Raw genomic sequence first — 18370 nt, 5'->3', positions numbered from 1 at the left:
AAGGAGTAGTAGTAAGTAGTAGTAAGTGGTAAGTAGTAAGTAAGTAGTAGTAAGTTGTAAGTAGTAGTAAGTAGTAGTAAGTAAGTAGTAGTAAGTAGAGGAGTGGATCAGGACAGCAGGTTTGCACATCTCCTTTTTATGTTAGGTTAGGTTAGAGTAATTTTAACTGTACTCTTCACTCGTGGTTAGGTTAGGTTAGGTTAGAGTAATTTTAACTGTACACTTCACTCGTCTTTTCTGTTTGAAAAGAACCTAACCTAACTGTACGCTTCACTCGTCATTTCAGTTTGAAAAGAACCTAACCTAACCTAACCTAACCTAACCTAACATAAAAAGATGTGCAAACGTGCTGTCCTGATCCACTCCTGTAAGTAGTAGTAAGTAGTAGAAAGTAGTAAGTAAGTAGTAGTAAGTAGTAGTAATAGTAGTAGTAGTAGTAGTAGTAGTAGTAGTAGTAGTAGTAGTAGTAGTAGTAGTAGTAGTAGTAGTAGTAGTAGTAAATATTACCTAATAATGTGTAGGAGATAAACTAACAAAAATTCTGAGTCTAGTTTGAAGAAAGTTTTATTATAAAAAAACTTTGAAAATACATTTTTTTTTGTTAATATAATTTATTGTACGGAAAGAAGAAATGAAAACTTAAAAAATTACATTGTTCATCGCAGAATTTTCACTGATTTGAATTATGTGAGCATGGAGATGCTGTCCTTGAAAAGACTCTGTCCACTTGAGGACTTAGGGATATAGTGGTTGTGTTGTACGCAAGTAATAATATGGAGAGTTAGGCAATGTAGTTTGTTGAAATGGATTATGTGTTGCATTTCGTGTTCTGTCCACGCCGGATGTCTCTAAAGAATTGCAATGCATGAATGCGGAAGTCGATTTTCTGATCATCATTTAATTTTCTATAATCCGGTAAGAGGGATAACAAAAATGCTCTATCAGCATCTTCATCCTCAGGTTTCTGTTTATTAAGCTTCACCACAAGTTCTTTTTGAAAATCTCTTACATCTTCGTATTTTCTTGTTCTTGGTGCTGGTTTCAGAGAGGTACTAAGCTTTTCAGCAACACTATTCACCATTACTTGTTTTTGTGAAGTGTTAACTTCTTGTTGTTGTTGTTGTTCTTCTTCTTCTTCTTCTTTTTCTTGATTGACACTACGTGTTCTGAAACAAAAAAAAGTGAGAGGGTAAATTAATGAGAGAAATAGTAGTTGAAAGAGTGGTGATTATACCGTATTAGAAAATAGAAAATAACAGCGACTTCTGAGAATCTCTATCATTGCGTGAATACGTCTTTGTTTATTGTTTTGTATTTTATTGTCAATTAATTAATTAATCAAATGGATTTTCTTCATTTGTTTTCACTTGTTCCCCCTTCATACTCATTGGTGATAGTCACGGCACATGACAAGATCACAGGACAGATCTTACCTCCCTCCTTGCTACCTGCTATTTATTTATTTGGCTACTGTTTACTTAATGCGCATATGAAAACTCTTTTAAAATAAAAAGTAAGAACTCTGAAACAAAATAAAACTGAAGCTTTTTGACTAGGTGAGTTTACGTCACTTCCTCTTTACTACGGCGCATCTAGGATCGTGACATTCGCACGGCCAGATATACCTTTTGTACTGTAGATGTAGCACCCGCTTCATTTCAACCATAACAACAGTGGAATGGGTGAGTTTTGAGCTCCATCATTTCAAATTCTTTGCAGGGCTGGAGTTCCCAGTCATACACAGTGGGATTATTAATTACATTTAGATGCAACAAATATACTTAAGAAATCGTTAACAAGAGATATCATTCACGTACCTTCTTTTCTTCACCAAATGTTGCAAAAAACACAGAGAATCAGCGTAAACATACTTCTTCTTCTTCTTTTTAAGGTTTGCGTTTGGACTTGTCTCTGGGTTTATAAATTTCATGTAATTGTCCCTAATGTGTCGCCATTTATCCTTAAGTAGTTTTCCTGCAATGGAAAGCAAATTAATTTTTACAATTAAAAACATGGCGCAATTCCCCCGGTCATAAATTAGTACACAGGAGGTTGAACATGTTATTTAATAAAATATAATATAAAAACAATTTTTCATTAGTTACTTTTCAGATATTTGAGTGTTGAAATAAAAGCATAAATTTTAATACATTGCAATATATAAAGTCTATACAGAAAGAAAACCTTGGCTAAAATACGTAGTACGTGAAACTTGCCAGAATTTGTGGTTTACCTAAAAGAAACTTAAATGCCTGAACTAACAAACGAAATTTGGTTAGTAATAGCTGACACGTTCTATTAAAAATCAAACTTCCAGAACTGGGTTGGTGATGGAAATCATTAGTTATAGAATCCAATGCAGGTCACTGTTTTACCAAGTACAAAAATATTTACTTTCGTAATTACTTACTTCAGCTATCAGGGCGTTTTCTCGACGATATTTATTCAGAACTCCTTGATTTGACTAAAACTCGGTGGAAAGCAATAATTTTCATTTTACCTAGTTAGTATTTACGACTGAAACATAGCTATATAATCAGTGTGCGTTATAGCTGTTGACAACAGGTGACTGAAGTTGGTGTGTTTGTGGTAGGCCTATTTGGCACATTTTATTGGTAATGTGTGATCGTGGGAATCGTATTGCATTATTTTTTGTCCTCTACCTTTGTATTTCCGTAAATATTACGTGTTAAAGGATAGATAATTCATAATTGATATGAAGCGAGATATATGTGACAAGGTTAGTGGGTTAGATGAGAAGATAGCTAAGCGACGTGAGACAGAGGAATGTGACAAGGCTAGAGTGGGTTAGTTGAGGGGATATACAGGGTGTTTAAAAATACGGGGCATAATTTCAGGTATGTATTTCCCACATGTAGACAATCAAAATAGTTCATTACAACATGTGTCCGGAAATGCTTCATTTCCGAGTTATGGCCTTCACAACATTGAAATTCACCGGAACGTATTTCTTTCCGCAGGTCGTTGTCATTACAGAAGAAGTTCAAAATGTCCACCTCCTGCTTGAATACAGACCTCACATCGATGTCTCATTGACCTGCGAACACGATCCCAAACTCCAGGAGTATTGCGTATGTCCTCAGAACATGCCACAATTCGATTCCGAAGGGATTCCAAATCAGGCACCGGAGACGAATAAACCAATGATTTTAAATGGCCCCACAAGTAGAAATCGAGAGGGTTCAGATCAGGTGAGCGTGGAGGCCAAGCAATTGGGCCACCTCTACCTATCCATTGATCAGGAAACCTTCGATCCAAATACCGGCGAGCCGTACGACTGAAGTGTGCAGGAGAGTTAAATTTTCCATACTCGCACAGACGGTAATGGAGACGTACAAATGTCTTCCGATCTGGACATTGTCGCTGTGGGTACCTCTCCTGGTACAAACGACGAGCCAGTGCAGCATTGCCGTCCGCCTTACCGTACATGAAGAGTATCTCTGCCAGCTCTTGATTTGAATACATGTCGCACAGTCTAACGCCTACACAACACTGATTGTAACCTTCGCCTCGGAATGAACTGTCAGAGTGCCCTCTTAATGTCTCCTTTGAAGGCAACGACCTGCGGAAAGAAAAACGTTCCTGTGAATTTCAATGTTGTGAAGGCCATAACTCGGAAATAAAGCATTTCCGGACACGTGTTGTAATGAACTATTTTGATTGTCTACATGTGGGAAATACATAGCTGAAATTATGCCCCGTATTTTTGAAACACCCTGTATAAATTGTGTGAGGTCGAGGAATGTGACAAGTTTAGGTTAGGTTAGATGAGGGGTAACTAAGTGACTGAGTTCTCTGACAAGGTTAGAGTTATTTATTATTGATTTCGATTACCGGCGTAGCTTAGTCGGTTAAGACGCTTGCCTGCCGATCTGGAGCTGCGCTCGGGCGCAGGTTCGATCCCCATTTGGGCTGATTAACTAGTTGGGTTTTTTCGAGGTTTTCCCCAACCGTAAGGCTAATGTCAGAAAATCCGTGGTGAATCCTCGGCCTCATCTAGCCAAATACCATCTCACTATCAATTCCGTCGACGCTAAATAACCTAGTAGTTGATATAGCGTAGTTAAATAACCAAGTAAAAAAATTGATTTCCGCTCAACTTTAGTAGTCCCGACGTATTCCCCAAATCAAATCAAATCAAGAAGTTCGAAATAAATTTTGTCGATAAAACGCGCCGTCAGCTGAATTAATAATATTTGCCTTTACTTTTTCATAACACGAAATGTAAAGAGAATGTATGGTAATACTGTAAAAAATGTATATAGCCTAATTAGAGATTTTCAGACATATTTTCAGCATCCTGGAGACCGAAAAAGTGGTTTCGTACATGCTTTCTGTATACAGCGATTTGTCCCAAACTATTGGGTGGATTTTGTTTGCATTCAATATCTACGAGTCAGTGTATCCTGAAATGATAAACATGAATAATTGAGAGGGCCCGGTTCAAAATCTGCTTAATGCAGTTTTTAATTAAATAGAGTTATGTAATAGAGTCATGCACAACCGGTTACAAAAAATAGAAATTATTATATAGGCTATATATTGCTATTGAACGCTTGGCACTGTAGTCAGTATGCAAAGCTTTTCCGTCTCACGAAGTGTCTCAAGTTCGGTTTAACGAGTATTCGAGTTGTTTCTCACTCTTTGTGGGTGGATGGCAAAGGCAGATCACATTGAACAATGCAGAAGTTCCAAGAGCCCTTGCAAGGACGCGATTGTTATCGTGTAGGTAGGCCTACTATTTAATTGATAATTTTTCTCTCACTACAATCAATCAATTAATCATCCATCCATGACCCATCGACTCATTCATCTATGACAGGGATGTCGAACAGCGCTCTCGAGCTGTGAACTGCAGAGCCTTCACTCCTCCCTTCCCGTGCAACGGTTGAACACAGGCAGCAGGCAGTCCGGCCGAATGATCGTAAACAAAAGCGAAATTGCGGCGGCTGGTATTTGGATAGCTTTTATACATCTTACCAATTGATTAGGAACTCAGTTTTGATTTGCACTTGATGAACTCTGATAAACAAAGAATGTAGCCTACATGATGATGATGATGATAATAATAATAATAATAATAATAATAATAATAATAATAATAATAATAATAATAATAATAATGGAGTTTTATCTACTTGGTCATTCCATGAATGTTGTTCGTTAGTGACGGAAATAAATCATAATAATAATGTTCTTAATATCATGTTTAAAATATAAACTTTGTGTATATGTGCAGTAGCAGTACAACTTCAAGTTCAGAAACGTAAACTGTTTTGATGTATAAAATTAATTACTTTTAGCGTGACTTGAAATTTGTTCATAGTTTTTGTTACAGATTCTAAAATATCTCCTCCTCGAGTTCGATCCTTTAGTGAAATGACATCTAAAGATCTCCATGAACATTAAAATCTGAGTCGACACTCCTTATGAATACACTGTAGCTAGCTGCGCCGTATCTTTCCGGTCGGTACTTTGATCAAGAGCTATAGTGAGTAATAAGTGAAAGTTTTCATTCTTGCTATCAGTTGCTCCTCCAAGTTATCCCCCATTTAGGATACGCGCTCTGCAACAATATTACGAGACAAATATATAGATTTAAAATCATTAACGTAATCCGGACATATTCCTTTTGCAACAGCTATGAGACAGCTTTTCACAAATTCTCCGTCAGTAAATAGCTTTGAAGCCGTTGCAATAATTTCACAAATTTTGTAGCTAGCACGAACCAAGCTTATTCTACTAACACCCGATGATGATGGAAGGTTTTCTGAATTCAATCTTGATTTTAATTCTTCTACAGCCTTTTTACGAGTGAAACCGGATAACTTTTCTAGTCCATAAGCTTCAGCATGACGTGTAGAATTAAAATGTATTTTAATACTATGATGGCTAACGTATCCAAGTTCTTTTCTACATATTAAGCAATGTGCCTTTCCGTCCTTTAAGATAAATAGATATTTATCTGTCCACTCACTATTGAATCGTCGTTCCATATCCATACCAGCAGCCAGAGTTGATAAACACACTGCGTATACATAGAACACTGCTACAGCCAGCTGACTGACTGTCGTTTCAGCTCAGCTACGGTAGGAAACAGTATTAATCGTTTCACAGTTTGAGAGCGCTGTTCGACATCCCTGCTATAGCATGTTTAAGTACACTATTGAAAAAACTACCTTATTACTCTAACACCGTTGAAGCTACTATATATCTATGTAATGGAATGGAATTTCGGAAGAGGGCATTACGACCCAGCACTGCGACCTTTCAAGATTTATTGCGCTAACCCTCAAGTTAGGCGCATTCCCAAACCCAAACCGTGCGTCGCCAGCCAGCGTTCGGGGAATGCTAAGGAATGAGGACGAAATGGAGAACTGTTGATAGAATGATGTAGATGTCTAATATAGGAACACGGGAAAACCGCGAGAAAAACCCAACTACGACCTTGTCCGCCACAAGTGCTACTATGGATATGAAAAATCCCAGGCCTGACGGGACTCGAATCCGGACAGTCTGCGTGACATGCTGCCCACTCACGAGGGAACCGAATCATGTCATGGTGCTTGAATTTAGTGAAAATGCATGTTTAAGTTCATTTTTGTCCGTTAAACGTGGTGATAGTCGTTCGTTTTGCATTTTCCTGGTTTACGAAATATGACTATAATGACTTGAAAATCGGTGCTACTCATGCCGCTTCTTGCGTGCACTCGGATCCTCATAGTTCGTACCACAGCTCTCGCATTAATGCTTTAGTCTGTTTTCTTTTTCTCGTAACTCACAATAATAGGTCTACCACAGTCTAGTACATACAATCACAAAGCTTGAGTTGTGAGGGTGCTAGGAACAATAGATAGTGCCGGTACTATTTCGCATTGTCTATAATGAGGCGATATTAGCAATCCTAGTGGTTATGGATGCATATTTACTACCTATTGACTGTATATACTAGACTGTGATAATTAGGCCTGTGACACTGGAGCATGTTTACAGTGAAAGAAAGCCAACACAAAGTACGCAAGTGTATGTGTGTAGGGAGAGACACAACGTCCGCGGTACAGTTCATTCAAGTACAGACTGTCGTTAAGTGTAGTGCGCTCCAAAGTATGGCTCAGAAGGAAAGAAACACGTCTGGAAACTAGAATATTTAGTTTCACAGAATGGTTAAGATATATTCTGCATTCTAAATAACAATCTCTATTGTAAACTTTGCAATGTCAGCATTACGTCTGCTAAAAACAAGGAATATAATGTTCAAAAACACGTAAGTACAATGGAACATAAACGGCTGGAACAAGGGAATGTGCAGAAGGACCCTATATCAAATTAAACATTTTATGAAGACATGTATAAGATATTTATATCTGCCGACATACCATTTAACAAACTCGCAAATACGGCGTTCCGCGAGTTTTTACAGAAATACACTGGAAGAGAAATTCCACATCAGACTACGTTACGAAAGTACTATGTTGAGAAAACTTACAACACATGCATTACTGAGATCAGAGGTAAACTAACAAACCAACACATCTGGGTGTCAATTGATGAGACGACGGATGCTGTTGGGCGGCATGTAGTTAATGTGATTGTTGGGATTTTGAATCCGGAAGGCCCTGATGGACCATACCTACTTTCGTGTGATGTGATAAATGTTGTGAACAATTCTACAATATGCGGGGTTTTTCAACATGCAATGCAAGTATTATGACCATCAGGTATAGAGCATGACAAAGTACTTCTAATTGTTGCCGATGCAGCATCCTATATGTTAAAGGCAGTAACTACATTGAAAACAACATACAGAAAGATGGTACACATCACTTGTCTCGCCCATGCTACCACAGAACAGGAGAGGAGGTTAGACGTCAGTTTCCAGAAGTAGATAGATTAGTTTCAAATGTGAAGAAAGTATTTATAAATGCTCCAGCTCGTGTTACTACATTCAGGAATGAGTGTCCTGGAGTGCCTCTTCCGCCCGTTCCTGTTTTAACACGGTGGGGATCCTGGCTGCAAGCATGCAGATACTTGCATGAATATTTTCCCAGCGTAAAGAAGGTGATAGATATGTTCGACAAGAATGTCGCAGCTTCTATAGCTGTGGTTCAATTACTTCTTTGTGACCCAAGTATTGAACAACAGTGTCATTATATTGTGTCAAATTTTGGATTTATTGCTCATCCAATTGAAAGTTTAGAAAAGAGTGGAGTTAAACTGGTGGAACAAGTTTCAGTAATGAATAACATTGTATCTAAACTAAATAGTATACAAGACGATGTAGGCAACAAAGTGTGTGCAGAAATGAAATCTGTATTACAAAAAAACAGTGGATTCAGTTCATTCTGTCAGGCAGCTAATATTCTGTCGGGTGACAAATACACTGTAGATAATTTAGATGTCGAATTCAGTGATGTCAGATATTTCACATATACACCTGCATTCAAGTCCATACTAGACAGTAGTAGACACTCATTCTCTTTCGAGGTAGAATCCCGGCATTTGCCTGGAAATAACTGAGGAAACCATGAAAAACCTCAGTTAGGATTGCGGCCCCTGGGATCGAACCCCGGACCTCCCGAATGCAAGGCCAGCCTTCTACCACGCCGCTAGCCCGCTCGGTGCTGTGTTTATATAAATGATTAAATAATGTTCTATTTTTTTAATACCAAACTTCTTCTGTTTCATGCGGAGGAAAAACATTAATTTTGATTCCACGTCTTCACATATACTACACACAATCCAAAAATATGTTTGTATCAGTAATCATCAGGGTTGCCAGACGTGTTGGATTTCCCAGGATTATTCTAAATTTTAATGGTGTGTCCTGGTCCTGGATTGAGTTATATTTGTCCCAAAGTGTCAAAAGAATTGGAAAAATATAATTTTTTTGCTCATTTATATCAAATTATTTTTAAACTTCCTCATTAATTTTTTCAAGACTCTGCCCAACCTATATGTTCAATGTCGTCGTTAATGCTGCCTGGCACCTCTATCCGGTTGTTCTGAAATAAAAACGATAATACTATGGCCCGTCCCTGGAATCTTAGAGTGACTTGGCGCATATGGGGGCGGAGTCTATCTGTGCCGGAGTGTATTGCGGGCAGCATCAACTCGAGGCTGCTAAAGGCAAGATGCTCGTGGTAGTGAGTTCAGATAGAAATGATCCCCTTCCTGCAAGCGATTGGTAGCTTCGTTCAACCAATGCCTCCCCCCAGAGCGCCATTGACCCTAGCCCTTCCACATACGTACTACTTGCGCAGAGGTTTTATTTCGTCTTCCTACTCTACAGATTCCTGGGACGGACCATAAGTATCCTCTGACTGAAACACTGGCTCATATGTAACTTATATCTATTATTAGGCAGTACATTTCACTTGACGATATGTGTAAGAGAAAGAACAATTTTTATTTGTATGCATCTGAAATCTGACTAGTGTAATATGTAGCTAGTCGGCGATGCATACAATGGAGGGGGAAAGGACCTGGCTACCCTACCCCGTTATCTCCTGGACTAATTGCCTCATAAGTGGTGCCTTCTTGGTATCACTTGTGAGGTCCAGACCTGTCTTCGGACGGTTGACTAAACAACAGTATGTATTAGACATTATATAGCATCTTTATTCTTTTTTCTCTTTAGAAGTTGATTTATTATTGATAGGATTTAAAAATTGTATCAAGCATTTTTTCTGTATAGATCAGGCTCTAATATGACATTTTTCCAGATTTCATAAGTAATTCAAAGGAAATTTCATTATATAGCAAAAAATGCAACGAAATCAAAAGTTTAGACCCTGTATAATTAGTTAAAACACATAAAACGAATAAAATCAGTTGTACAGTAGAATTCCTCTTAACCGGCATCAAAGGGACCAGGCTAGTTCCGGATACGAGATTTTGCCGGATAATTGAGTAAATATCGGTATATACAAACAAAAAAGTTCGTAGGCCTATTTCATGGTGCCAAATGTTGAAACTGGAGCCATGTGAAGCTTATTTCTCTATCACTTGCTCATAACTGAATAAACATAAAAACTGTGTGGATTTTCCTTATTAAAACACATCACACAGCACAAATGCATAATACACTAATTTTAGGTTCGAATATTCACTGAAAATTAAAGTTCGTGCGATCTTCCTAATGTGGCAACACTGACTGCCCAGACTGTGGTAATGTGACAGATTTAAACATTTTTTTTTGACGCAGTCAAAAGTGCCGTTGTTTTGGTATTGCCGGTTATTTGGGTGCCGGTTACGAGGGATTTTATTGCATTGCAAATTGAATAATTCAAATATGTAGTCACGTTAAGGTAGGAACGCAGTATCATCCCCTGTCCTGGATACCTGATGAGAGAATCTGGCAACCCTGATAATCATCAGCTAGTAATTGTACTGGGTAAAGTTAGCAGTAAGTACTTTAACATCTATTTAACTAAATTCGGTGTCATTCTTAACTTCTAGCCCTGACCACATAGAACAGATTGATCAGCCTAATGTACTTTCAAGGCAACCACTTTTATCAATTTCAGTATTCTGCCATCTAGTGACTACGAAAGAAACCACGTTATAACCCTAGAAGCTTAATTGTGTTTCCAGAACAAGACAATCGCACTGAGGCACGGCCCAGTGGACAAAAGTAAGATTTGAGTAAACTTTGGTTTCGAATCACCTTGATTTCAATTATTTAGGAAGTCGTGATAGCTTCTGCTGAGGAATTTTGTTACCTCTTCCATTGTATTATATGGAAGAGAAAAGAAAACGAAGTGAATGGCTAGAAAATGACAGTTGGTTACTACTGGAAGTAATGGAGAAATTAAATGCAGATATGGAAACAGTAATTTGTATTAACAAATGACAGACGAATTATTCGTATATGGAGGGTGACAGAAAGTTGCAGGAAGATGTTTCATTTCAATAAAGCTTGGATTAGGCCCAACTGATTTATTTTGCAGATTTTAAATTTCAGTTTCCATTACGGCGATATTATTGAGGTTAGGGTTCATTTTAAAAATATGTTTCATTACAAAATAATATATATAGTAGGCCTAATGATTTAAATTATATAGATTATAAAATCTCTAAAAAAAATTAAACAAATGAATTCCCATATCAAGCTGCAAGAAACAACAATTAAAAAAAAAAAAAGAAAAAAAAAACAGTTAACAAACATCGAAATAAAGTATGCACTTCAGATGTCCAGGAGGGAAACAAACATAAAAGTATGAATATGGAAAAAGTTGTTCCCTCTATGTTAATTAAGTTATTGACTAAACGGGACCAAGCGTGTCCACACATTTTCGGTAATCGCAATTGGTGATAATCGCGATTAGCGACTGTAGTCTGTCACTAGTATTATGGAATTGCATATTGCATGGAGCAACTGTACTTCCATCTAGCGGTCATTACCAAAAATGTCTTTTCGACTGTGAAGGCTCTGGTGGTTGCAGTGTTGCTAATTCAACAGTTTTCCCGCTAGGTCTATCGTTTTTCTGTGTTACTTTAGGCCAGGGGATAAAATTTATGAAATTTATATTGCTGATATGGAGTTTTAGCGGGTATTTTTAGCATGTACACAATAATTTCTGTTTTACATTGACAGTATAGCCATTTGGCGGTTTCTGCACTCTGTCATAGCGGGTTTTTAAGAATCTAGTTGGTAACACTGGGTGGTTTTTCTCATTTTATGTTGTTATTTCATGACATTGGAATGAGCAATCGTGTGTGTGTGTGTGTGTGTGTGCTTGCTTCTAGTGCCAAAATCCGGACTAACAAGAGTCTGCCTACATTAATTAATGTTTCTAATAATTATCACCTTTACTTTTTAACTTCGCTCTAGAATATGCCATTAGGAAAGTTCAGGGTAACAGAGAGGGTTTGGAATTGAACGGGTTACATCAGCTTCTTGTCTATGCGGATGACGTGAATATGTTAGGAGAAAATCCACAAACGATTAGGGGAAACGCGGAAATTCTAGTTGAAGCAAGTAAAGCGATAGGGTTGGAAGTAAATCCCGAAAAGTCTAAGTATATGATTATGTCTCGTGACCAGAATATAGCACGAAATGGAACTATAAAAATTGGAGATTTATCCTTCGAAGAGGTGGAAAAATTCAAATATCTTGGAGCAACAGTAACAAATATAAATGACACTCGGGAGGAAATTAAACGCAGAATAAATATGGGAAATGCCTGTTATTATTCGGTTGAGAAGCTTTTGTCATCTAATCTTCTGTCAAAAAATCTGAAAGTTAGAATTTATAAAAGTTATATTACCGGTTGTTCTATATGGTTGTGAAACTTGGACTCTCACTTTGAGAGAGGAACGGAGATTAAGGGTGTTTGAGAATAAGGTTCTTAGGAAAATATTTGGGCTAAGAGGGATGAAGTTACAGGAGAATGGAGAAAGTTACACAACACAGAACTGCACGCATTGTATACTTCACATGACATAATTAGGACCATAAAATCCAGACGTTTGACATGGGCAGGACATAGCACGTATGGGCGAATCCAGAAATGCATATAGAGTGTTAGTTGGGAGGCCGGAGGGGAAAAGATCTTTGGGGAGGCCGAGACGTAGATGGGAAGATAATATTAAAATGGATTTGAGGGAGGTAGGATATGATGGTAGAGACTGGATTAATCTTGCTCAGGATAGGGAATGAACCTCTGGGTTCCTTAAAAGCCAGTAAGTAAGTAATATATATAATTTATTTCAAGAAATAGTCTGCCCAGGCATCCTGGGTTGCCAAAAACACAGAATAACACACATATAAGAATAGTAATGATTACAGTAAGATAGATGAGCCAAATTTAAATGTGAACTAGGAGCTTAAGTTTAAGAAATAATAAATTTGTACATATATTTGTAACAATCACACACTAACGAATAGAAAAGGGGGGGGGGGGTATTATGATATTCCGTATAAATGATTTTTCAGAATTGCCACAGACCCTTTAATGGTTGAAGTAATTATTTTTGGAATGATGTCATGGATTCCAAATGTTTTGATAGTAAGTAAGTAAGTAAGTAAGTAATAATTGTGGATTGTTTCCTTACCTTTCTCTGCTCTCTCCGTATCCGTTAGTTCATACCATGTAGGAAACATAACTTCTCCAATGTTGTTCCAGCCTTCTTCTTTCAGATTTCGGCTCATATACTCTGCTGATCCACAATTCCAAATTGCTGGATGCATTTTCACGCTCTCTATAAATTTATCAACATAGAACATGTTGCTGGCTTCGCACAGGACAAAATCAGTTAAAATAAATGTATGTAGGCCTAATATTATAACATGACAAGAGAAACAGAATCACAACAATAGTCCACTGCCTACCGATATACCCAAAGATACTACACAAGCGATAATATGACTTAGATTGTTGAATGTGTATAAACAAACGTAACGAAAGAGAAAACAATCAGAACGGTGCGGCCGCAGTATACGGGTTGCAAGCTCTCACTGAAATGTACGTGCTGGGCTTGCCTTCCGGCTGTCCTGTCGTCCGGTCAGATCGCGCGATGCAGTCACTGCGGCTGAACGGAGCGGATGTCGAAGACCGCACACGGTGCGAGCCCCGTTTCGCAGCGCTCTCGACAGTTAGCCGGGTGGCGCAGCAGATAACAACACGTGTGGCTCGCTCCAGATGAGTGTTGCCAACCGTGCGATCTGGATCGTACGATCCAAACCATGAATAGTACGCAAAATGTACGATACTGTTGGCAAATAGGGGGAAAAAAAGCATGTTAAAAGAAGGAATTAAAAAAATTCTGTTACAATTTATATTTAGAATTTTATACGCGTATACAGGGTGATTCACGAGTATTTGCCGACTCTTACGGAGCTTATTTCCGAAGACATTCTGAGCAAAAAATGTCATATAAACATTTATCCTAATCTCAATATTTTCAGAATTACATTAATCTGAAATTCAAGAGCGCACCGACGGGGGGGGGGGGGAGTCCATCGGGTCCGGGCCCTTCCCCCCCTCCCCTCAAAGTGACAAATTGTAACATTTTTACTGAATTTTTAAGCATTGATAGTATATAATTCCGTTATCTATAATTTCACCGAAATGATTCACTTACATATACATAACACTTTTGATTTGACATCCATCGCGATATCACAGTTTCTCCACAAGATATTAACAAACTAAAAAAAAAAAAAAAAAAACCCGAGAAGGCTGGATTTTGTTTTGTAAAAAAAGAAATAGAAAAAGGTATGCGTGTGTGTGTGTGTGTCTGCATTTATGTAACTTAACATTCTTTTATTGGACCACCCCCAAGAGAAATTCCTGGATGCGTCATTGCTGAAATTGTTTGTAAAATACCATTATTCTTGAGTTTTAAGGGTAAAGGAATATTACAGATAAAGAATGAACTATTCAGGAGTGTCAGTTCTTTAATTAATATTCTGAAGCCAGAAATGTGTTGTGAATTCCATAGTTGCTTCGTACAGTTTTTTTTTTTTTTTTCGATTTTTAACTACAAAATTACATTTTCTTACGCATTGATCGCAACAATTGTTACAAATCACGCCACTCTTGTAAATTATTTAAGACTGTACATTAGAATGCACAATTAAACTGTAAAGAATCAAGTTCCTAAAGTCGTGTGATTTGTAACAATTTTTGTGAAAGTGCGTAAGAATGATGTAATTTTTAGTTAAAAATTGAAAAACGAAATCTGTACAAAGCAATTAACCAGTGGCGACTCGTGATATTTTTTGTATGTAGGATATGACATTGATGACATGACCAAGACAGAAACTAATAATAATAATAATCATAATAATAATAATAATAATAGATCATACGCAATTAATTTCTTGCTACAGTTAAATTCTTCTAAATGATCAAATACAACTTCAGGTATTCTTTCGGCAGATCTGTCATCTGAAAGTCCTGTTATTTCTTGTGTTTTATTATAGTTTATTTTATTTATTTTAATGTAATTTTGGTTTTATTCATTTTATTTTTTATATTATATCATTTTAAATTATTTATTATTTCGGTTATTCTGTTCTTTTAAAATGTCCAATAAACTGCATTTAGGGAGCTGCAAGGGTATACCTTATTTTATTTCAAGGAGTGCAGTTCGGTGGCTCCTTTGAACACCCACTTACAGATTTATGACTTCCTACACAAACAACTCTGACAATTCCATCCTGTCCCCTCGTCCCAACATTGCACAGTTGCCACAATCCTGGTGACCTTCGAAATTATGCAGTGAAACTGACGGGATTCTTGGAATTCGGAAAAGATGCGGCAACTCTGCCTCCACGTGGATTTGACGGGCACCTGTCAATTCTTCTGAACGAGGGTTGTGATTGGTTACTGACAGGAGAAGACAAGATTTCCGTCACAGTAAGGAAGACATTTATTTATGACAACCAATTAGTAGGGGACAGTAGAAGGTCTGTCGGAAAAGTCCTTTCTATGAAACTGCACTCGGTTCGATTCCCGGTCGGGACAAGTTACCTGGTTGAGGTTTTTTCCGGGGTTTTCCCTCAACCCAATATCAGCAAATGCTGGGTAACTTACGGTGTTGGACCCCGGACTCATTTCACCGGCATTATCACCTTCATCTCATTCAGACGCTAAATAACCAAAGCTGTTGATAAAGCGTCGTAAAATAACCGACTAAAAAAATAAAAAAAACTGCACTCCATGAAAAAAATAGAGTATACTTCGTATTGTAGTCTCTGACAAGGTCTCCACAACCCAGAAAAAAGAGTCGTACGATATACGGTCACATTCTCAAACACGGTTAAAGATAAGCCATGCCCTGCCCTCCGCACCTTCCCGCCGTTTGCTGTAAGATATTTGAGTGGTTCCTCGGAAAGTATTTCTAAGGTCTGAGATGTGGAGTGGCGACAGCTCACGACAGAAAGTGAAAGTTTGAAGAAAATTATTACGTGGGGATGCATTAAAAATCAAAATCTGTAATTAAAATGTTTTCTATCCTCAGAGACACGAAATTAAACTGTAGGATCATGCTCATATCCTTCACGGAGGAATCGCCACTGCAACATATTTTTAGCTTCAGAACACACTAGCCAACTAAAGAAATGACACTTCTGAATAGTTCATCCTCTATTTGTAATATTATTTTTACCCTTAAAACTAAAGAAAAGAGGTAGTTTACTAACAACTTCAAATTAGTGTAACTCTGAAAATATTTAGATTAGGACCCATGTTTATATGACATTTTTTGCTCAGTATGTCTTCGGAAATAAGCTCCGTAAAGGACGGTAAATCCTCATGAATCACCCTGTATATTTCTGCAGTACCAGTAACTATTATATTTTATATGATCTGGAATTTCACTTATGCATTTAAAGTAGTTTCTGCGTGTAACACTTCTGGCTACAAGACGTATAGACCGATTATTTAGTCCTGACAGCTCAGCGACACGAAAGAGGGGAAGTAATAGGAGTAGTGAGGAGAGTTCCTGAGTAGAGATAAGGGCGAGCGGTCGGTAAAGGAATGCAGTACAGCTTAAATTGTACTAGAAACATACGGCTCTACCGCACGCATGACATCCGATCGCTCCGAAGGCAAGCGAGTGACAAACCCGAACACCCCTTGGCGTAACTAAATGGACTCGCCTGACCCAGGCGCACATCTCCGGTGACTGTCAGGACTAAATAATCGTACTGTACTGTACAGTTCATTGGCGCAACACAAATTACTATAAACAATTCTCTCTTGTCTCCAGGTCTAGGCGACAACTTGATTTTCGTACATTAAACATTGTTATAGTGACGCGCTAAGAAATCAAATATTACTTGTGGCTATTCAAAAGTGATGCGGACAAAATTCTTCCTTCGTTTATTTCTAAACTTCTCAGAGATATGGACTCAATAGTCTCAGCATAAATACTGTTGTCATGTAAGCGTGTAAGAAGTTGGTAATAATGTTTTGAGAACCCCGAAACAGAAAAAGAAAATAAACATATTCGATATCTACATACAAAGGAACACGGAACAGTCTAACATTACTTCCTTATTCCATTTGTGTTTCGTGGTAGTGCACAGGTTAAGAAATCAGGTGTCATTGCCATAAGTTCCGACGTGAACAGTGGCAATGAAATAAGAAGATGGTGATAGTGGTCCTAGTACAGACTCAGAAACAAAATTTGGGCCACATAATTTTACTAAGGCCCAGATACAACGCATTGCGCATGTGCAGTAAACAATGCTATTTGTGGACAATCTTGCGAAGCTTGTTGCCTACTTAGAGGAAGACTACAATCAAGACTCGGCCAATTTTTTTAATTCCGTATCTGTACGCCCTACTTCCAAAAATCTTCATCTGATGTACTTCAATACAAACGAGAAATATAGGCCTGTATATATATGATAAACTACCCTTAAATTTACGCAAAGATTGGTTGTGAGGTGATGAAACAAACTGTGAAAGGGCTAGATGTAGGTTCTGGTTCTTCTCTTGCTGTTCCTCCTGAGGAGGAAGATTATGCTTCTAATTCTCGCATTGTCATAAGTAGACAGGGGAATTTTAGGTAAAAACCTGTTTTAATCCCTAAAAGATAAGTTCATAAAACTTGCAATAAAATGATGCCTAAAATTTATATTTTAATAGCACCTAAAATTCCTATTTTGACATATTAAGTATGTTTTATCTCTAATAGGTTAAAACACCCATTCTTATTTCGAAAATTTGTATTTTAAATTCCAAATATGTTCCTGGTTCCTGAAATAACGTAGATACGGGATAAACTGGAGCAAGTTCTGCAGAGAAATGTAGGGCTGAAAGACATGCGTACTGCTTCAGTTATCCTAGCAGGGAAGAACACGGATTTACAATGCAACATTCCTGTCCAACTAGTGTCAAAAGTGAAATAGGCTCCTGCTACTTCAGTGGATGTGGAGCGTTCATTTCCAGCATACAAATTTGTGTTGAGTGACAGACGGCATTGCTTTTTAGTTGAAAATTTAGAAAAAGTATTAGGCCTAGTAATTTATTGAGAAGCTAATTATGGACATTAACGGACAAGGCTTGGTAAAAATTGATTATATTTGACTTGTTTGTGTACTGAATTTATGTTTAAAACTTATTTTTCACATTTAATTGTTTAGTTTATGTATAACTAGTTAGATATTTGTTGTTCTTGTACTTTTAGTAGTTGTGGTGGTAACAGTGTATAAGCATTTAAAATTATTAAATTCTAGAAGTGAATTCCTGATAATTTGGAACATGTTTTTAAAGAAAACATATTTTTTGGTAGAGCTTATTTTCAATTCTTTAGAGAATATTTTCTACACTTATAAGCCTATTTTAGGCACCTAAAATTACATTTTAATGACCTAAAAATCCGTACTCTAGTC

At 37.5% G+C, this 18370-nt stretch overlaps 1 protein-coding gene across 2 annotated transcripts; it reads right to left on the bottom strand.

The window, feature by feature from the left end:
• Positions 1–553: 553 nt before the first annotated feature.
• LOC138702702 (ABC transporter F family member 4-like) lies at positions 554–13599 on the bottom strand. 2 transcript variants are annotated; one of them, XM_069830025.1, is made up of 4 exons: positions 13355–13599; positions 13078–13224; positions 1818–1974; positions 554–1166 (listed from the first exon to the last, which is right to left on the bottom strand). In XM_069830025.1, the coding sequence occupies exons 2-4, from the start codon at positions 13211–13213 to the stop codon at positions 809–811; spliced, it is 651 nt and encodes a 216-aa protein (XP_069686126.1). In that variant the 5' UTR covers positions 13214–13224; positions 13355–13599; the 3' UTR covers positions 554–808. The 2 variants fall into 2 exon arrangements, with proteins under 2 accessions (XP_069686126.1, XP_069686125.1); XM_069830024.1 differs by having other exon boundaries at positions 13078–13599.
• Positions 13600–18370: the final 4771 nt, after the last annotated feature.

Source organism: Periplaneta americana, chromosome 7 (genome assembly GCF_040183065.1).
Source record: "Periplaneta americana isolate PAMFEO1 chromosome 7, P.americana_PAMFEO1_priV1, whole genome shotgun sequence".
NCBI classification, from domain to species: Eukaryota; Metazoa; Arthropoda; class Insecta; order Blattodea; family Blattidae; genus Periplaneta; species Periplaneta americana.
Note: the sequence above shows the minus strand (reverse complement) of the source record. Positions and strands in the feature narration are given on the sequence as shown.

Bases quoted from the DNA above. Each gene is read 5' to 3' on its own strand.
- LOC138702702 (XM_069830024.1), bottom strand. From the start codon at position 13,249: ATGTTCTATGTTGATAAATTTATAGAGAGCGTGAAAATGCATCCAGCA. The intron at 1,975-13,077 runs GTAAGGAAACAA...TTTCCATTGCAG, and splicing joins TACGGAGAGAGCAGAGAAAG to GAAAACTACTTAAGGATAAA. The intron at 1,167-1,817 runs GTACGTGAATGA...TTTTTGTTTCAG, and splicing joins CATTTGGTGAAGAAAAGAAG to AACACGTAGTGTCAATCAAG.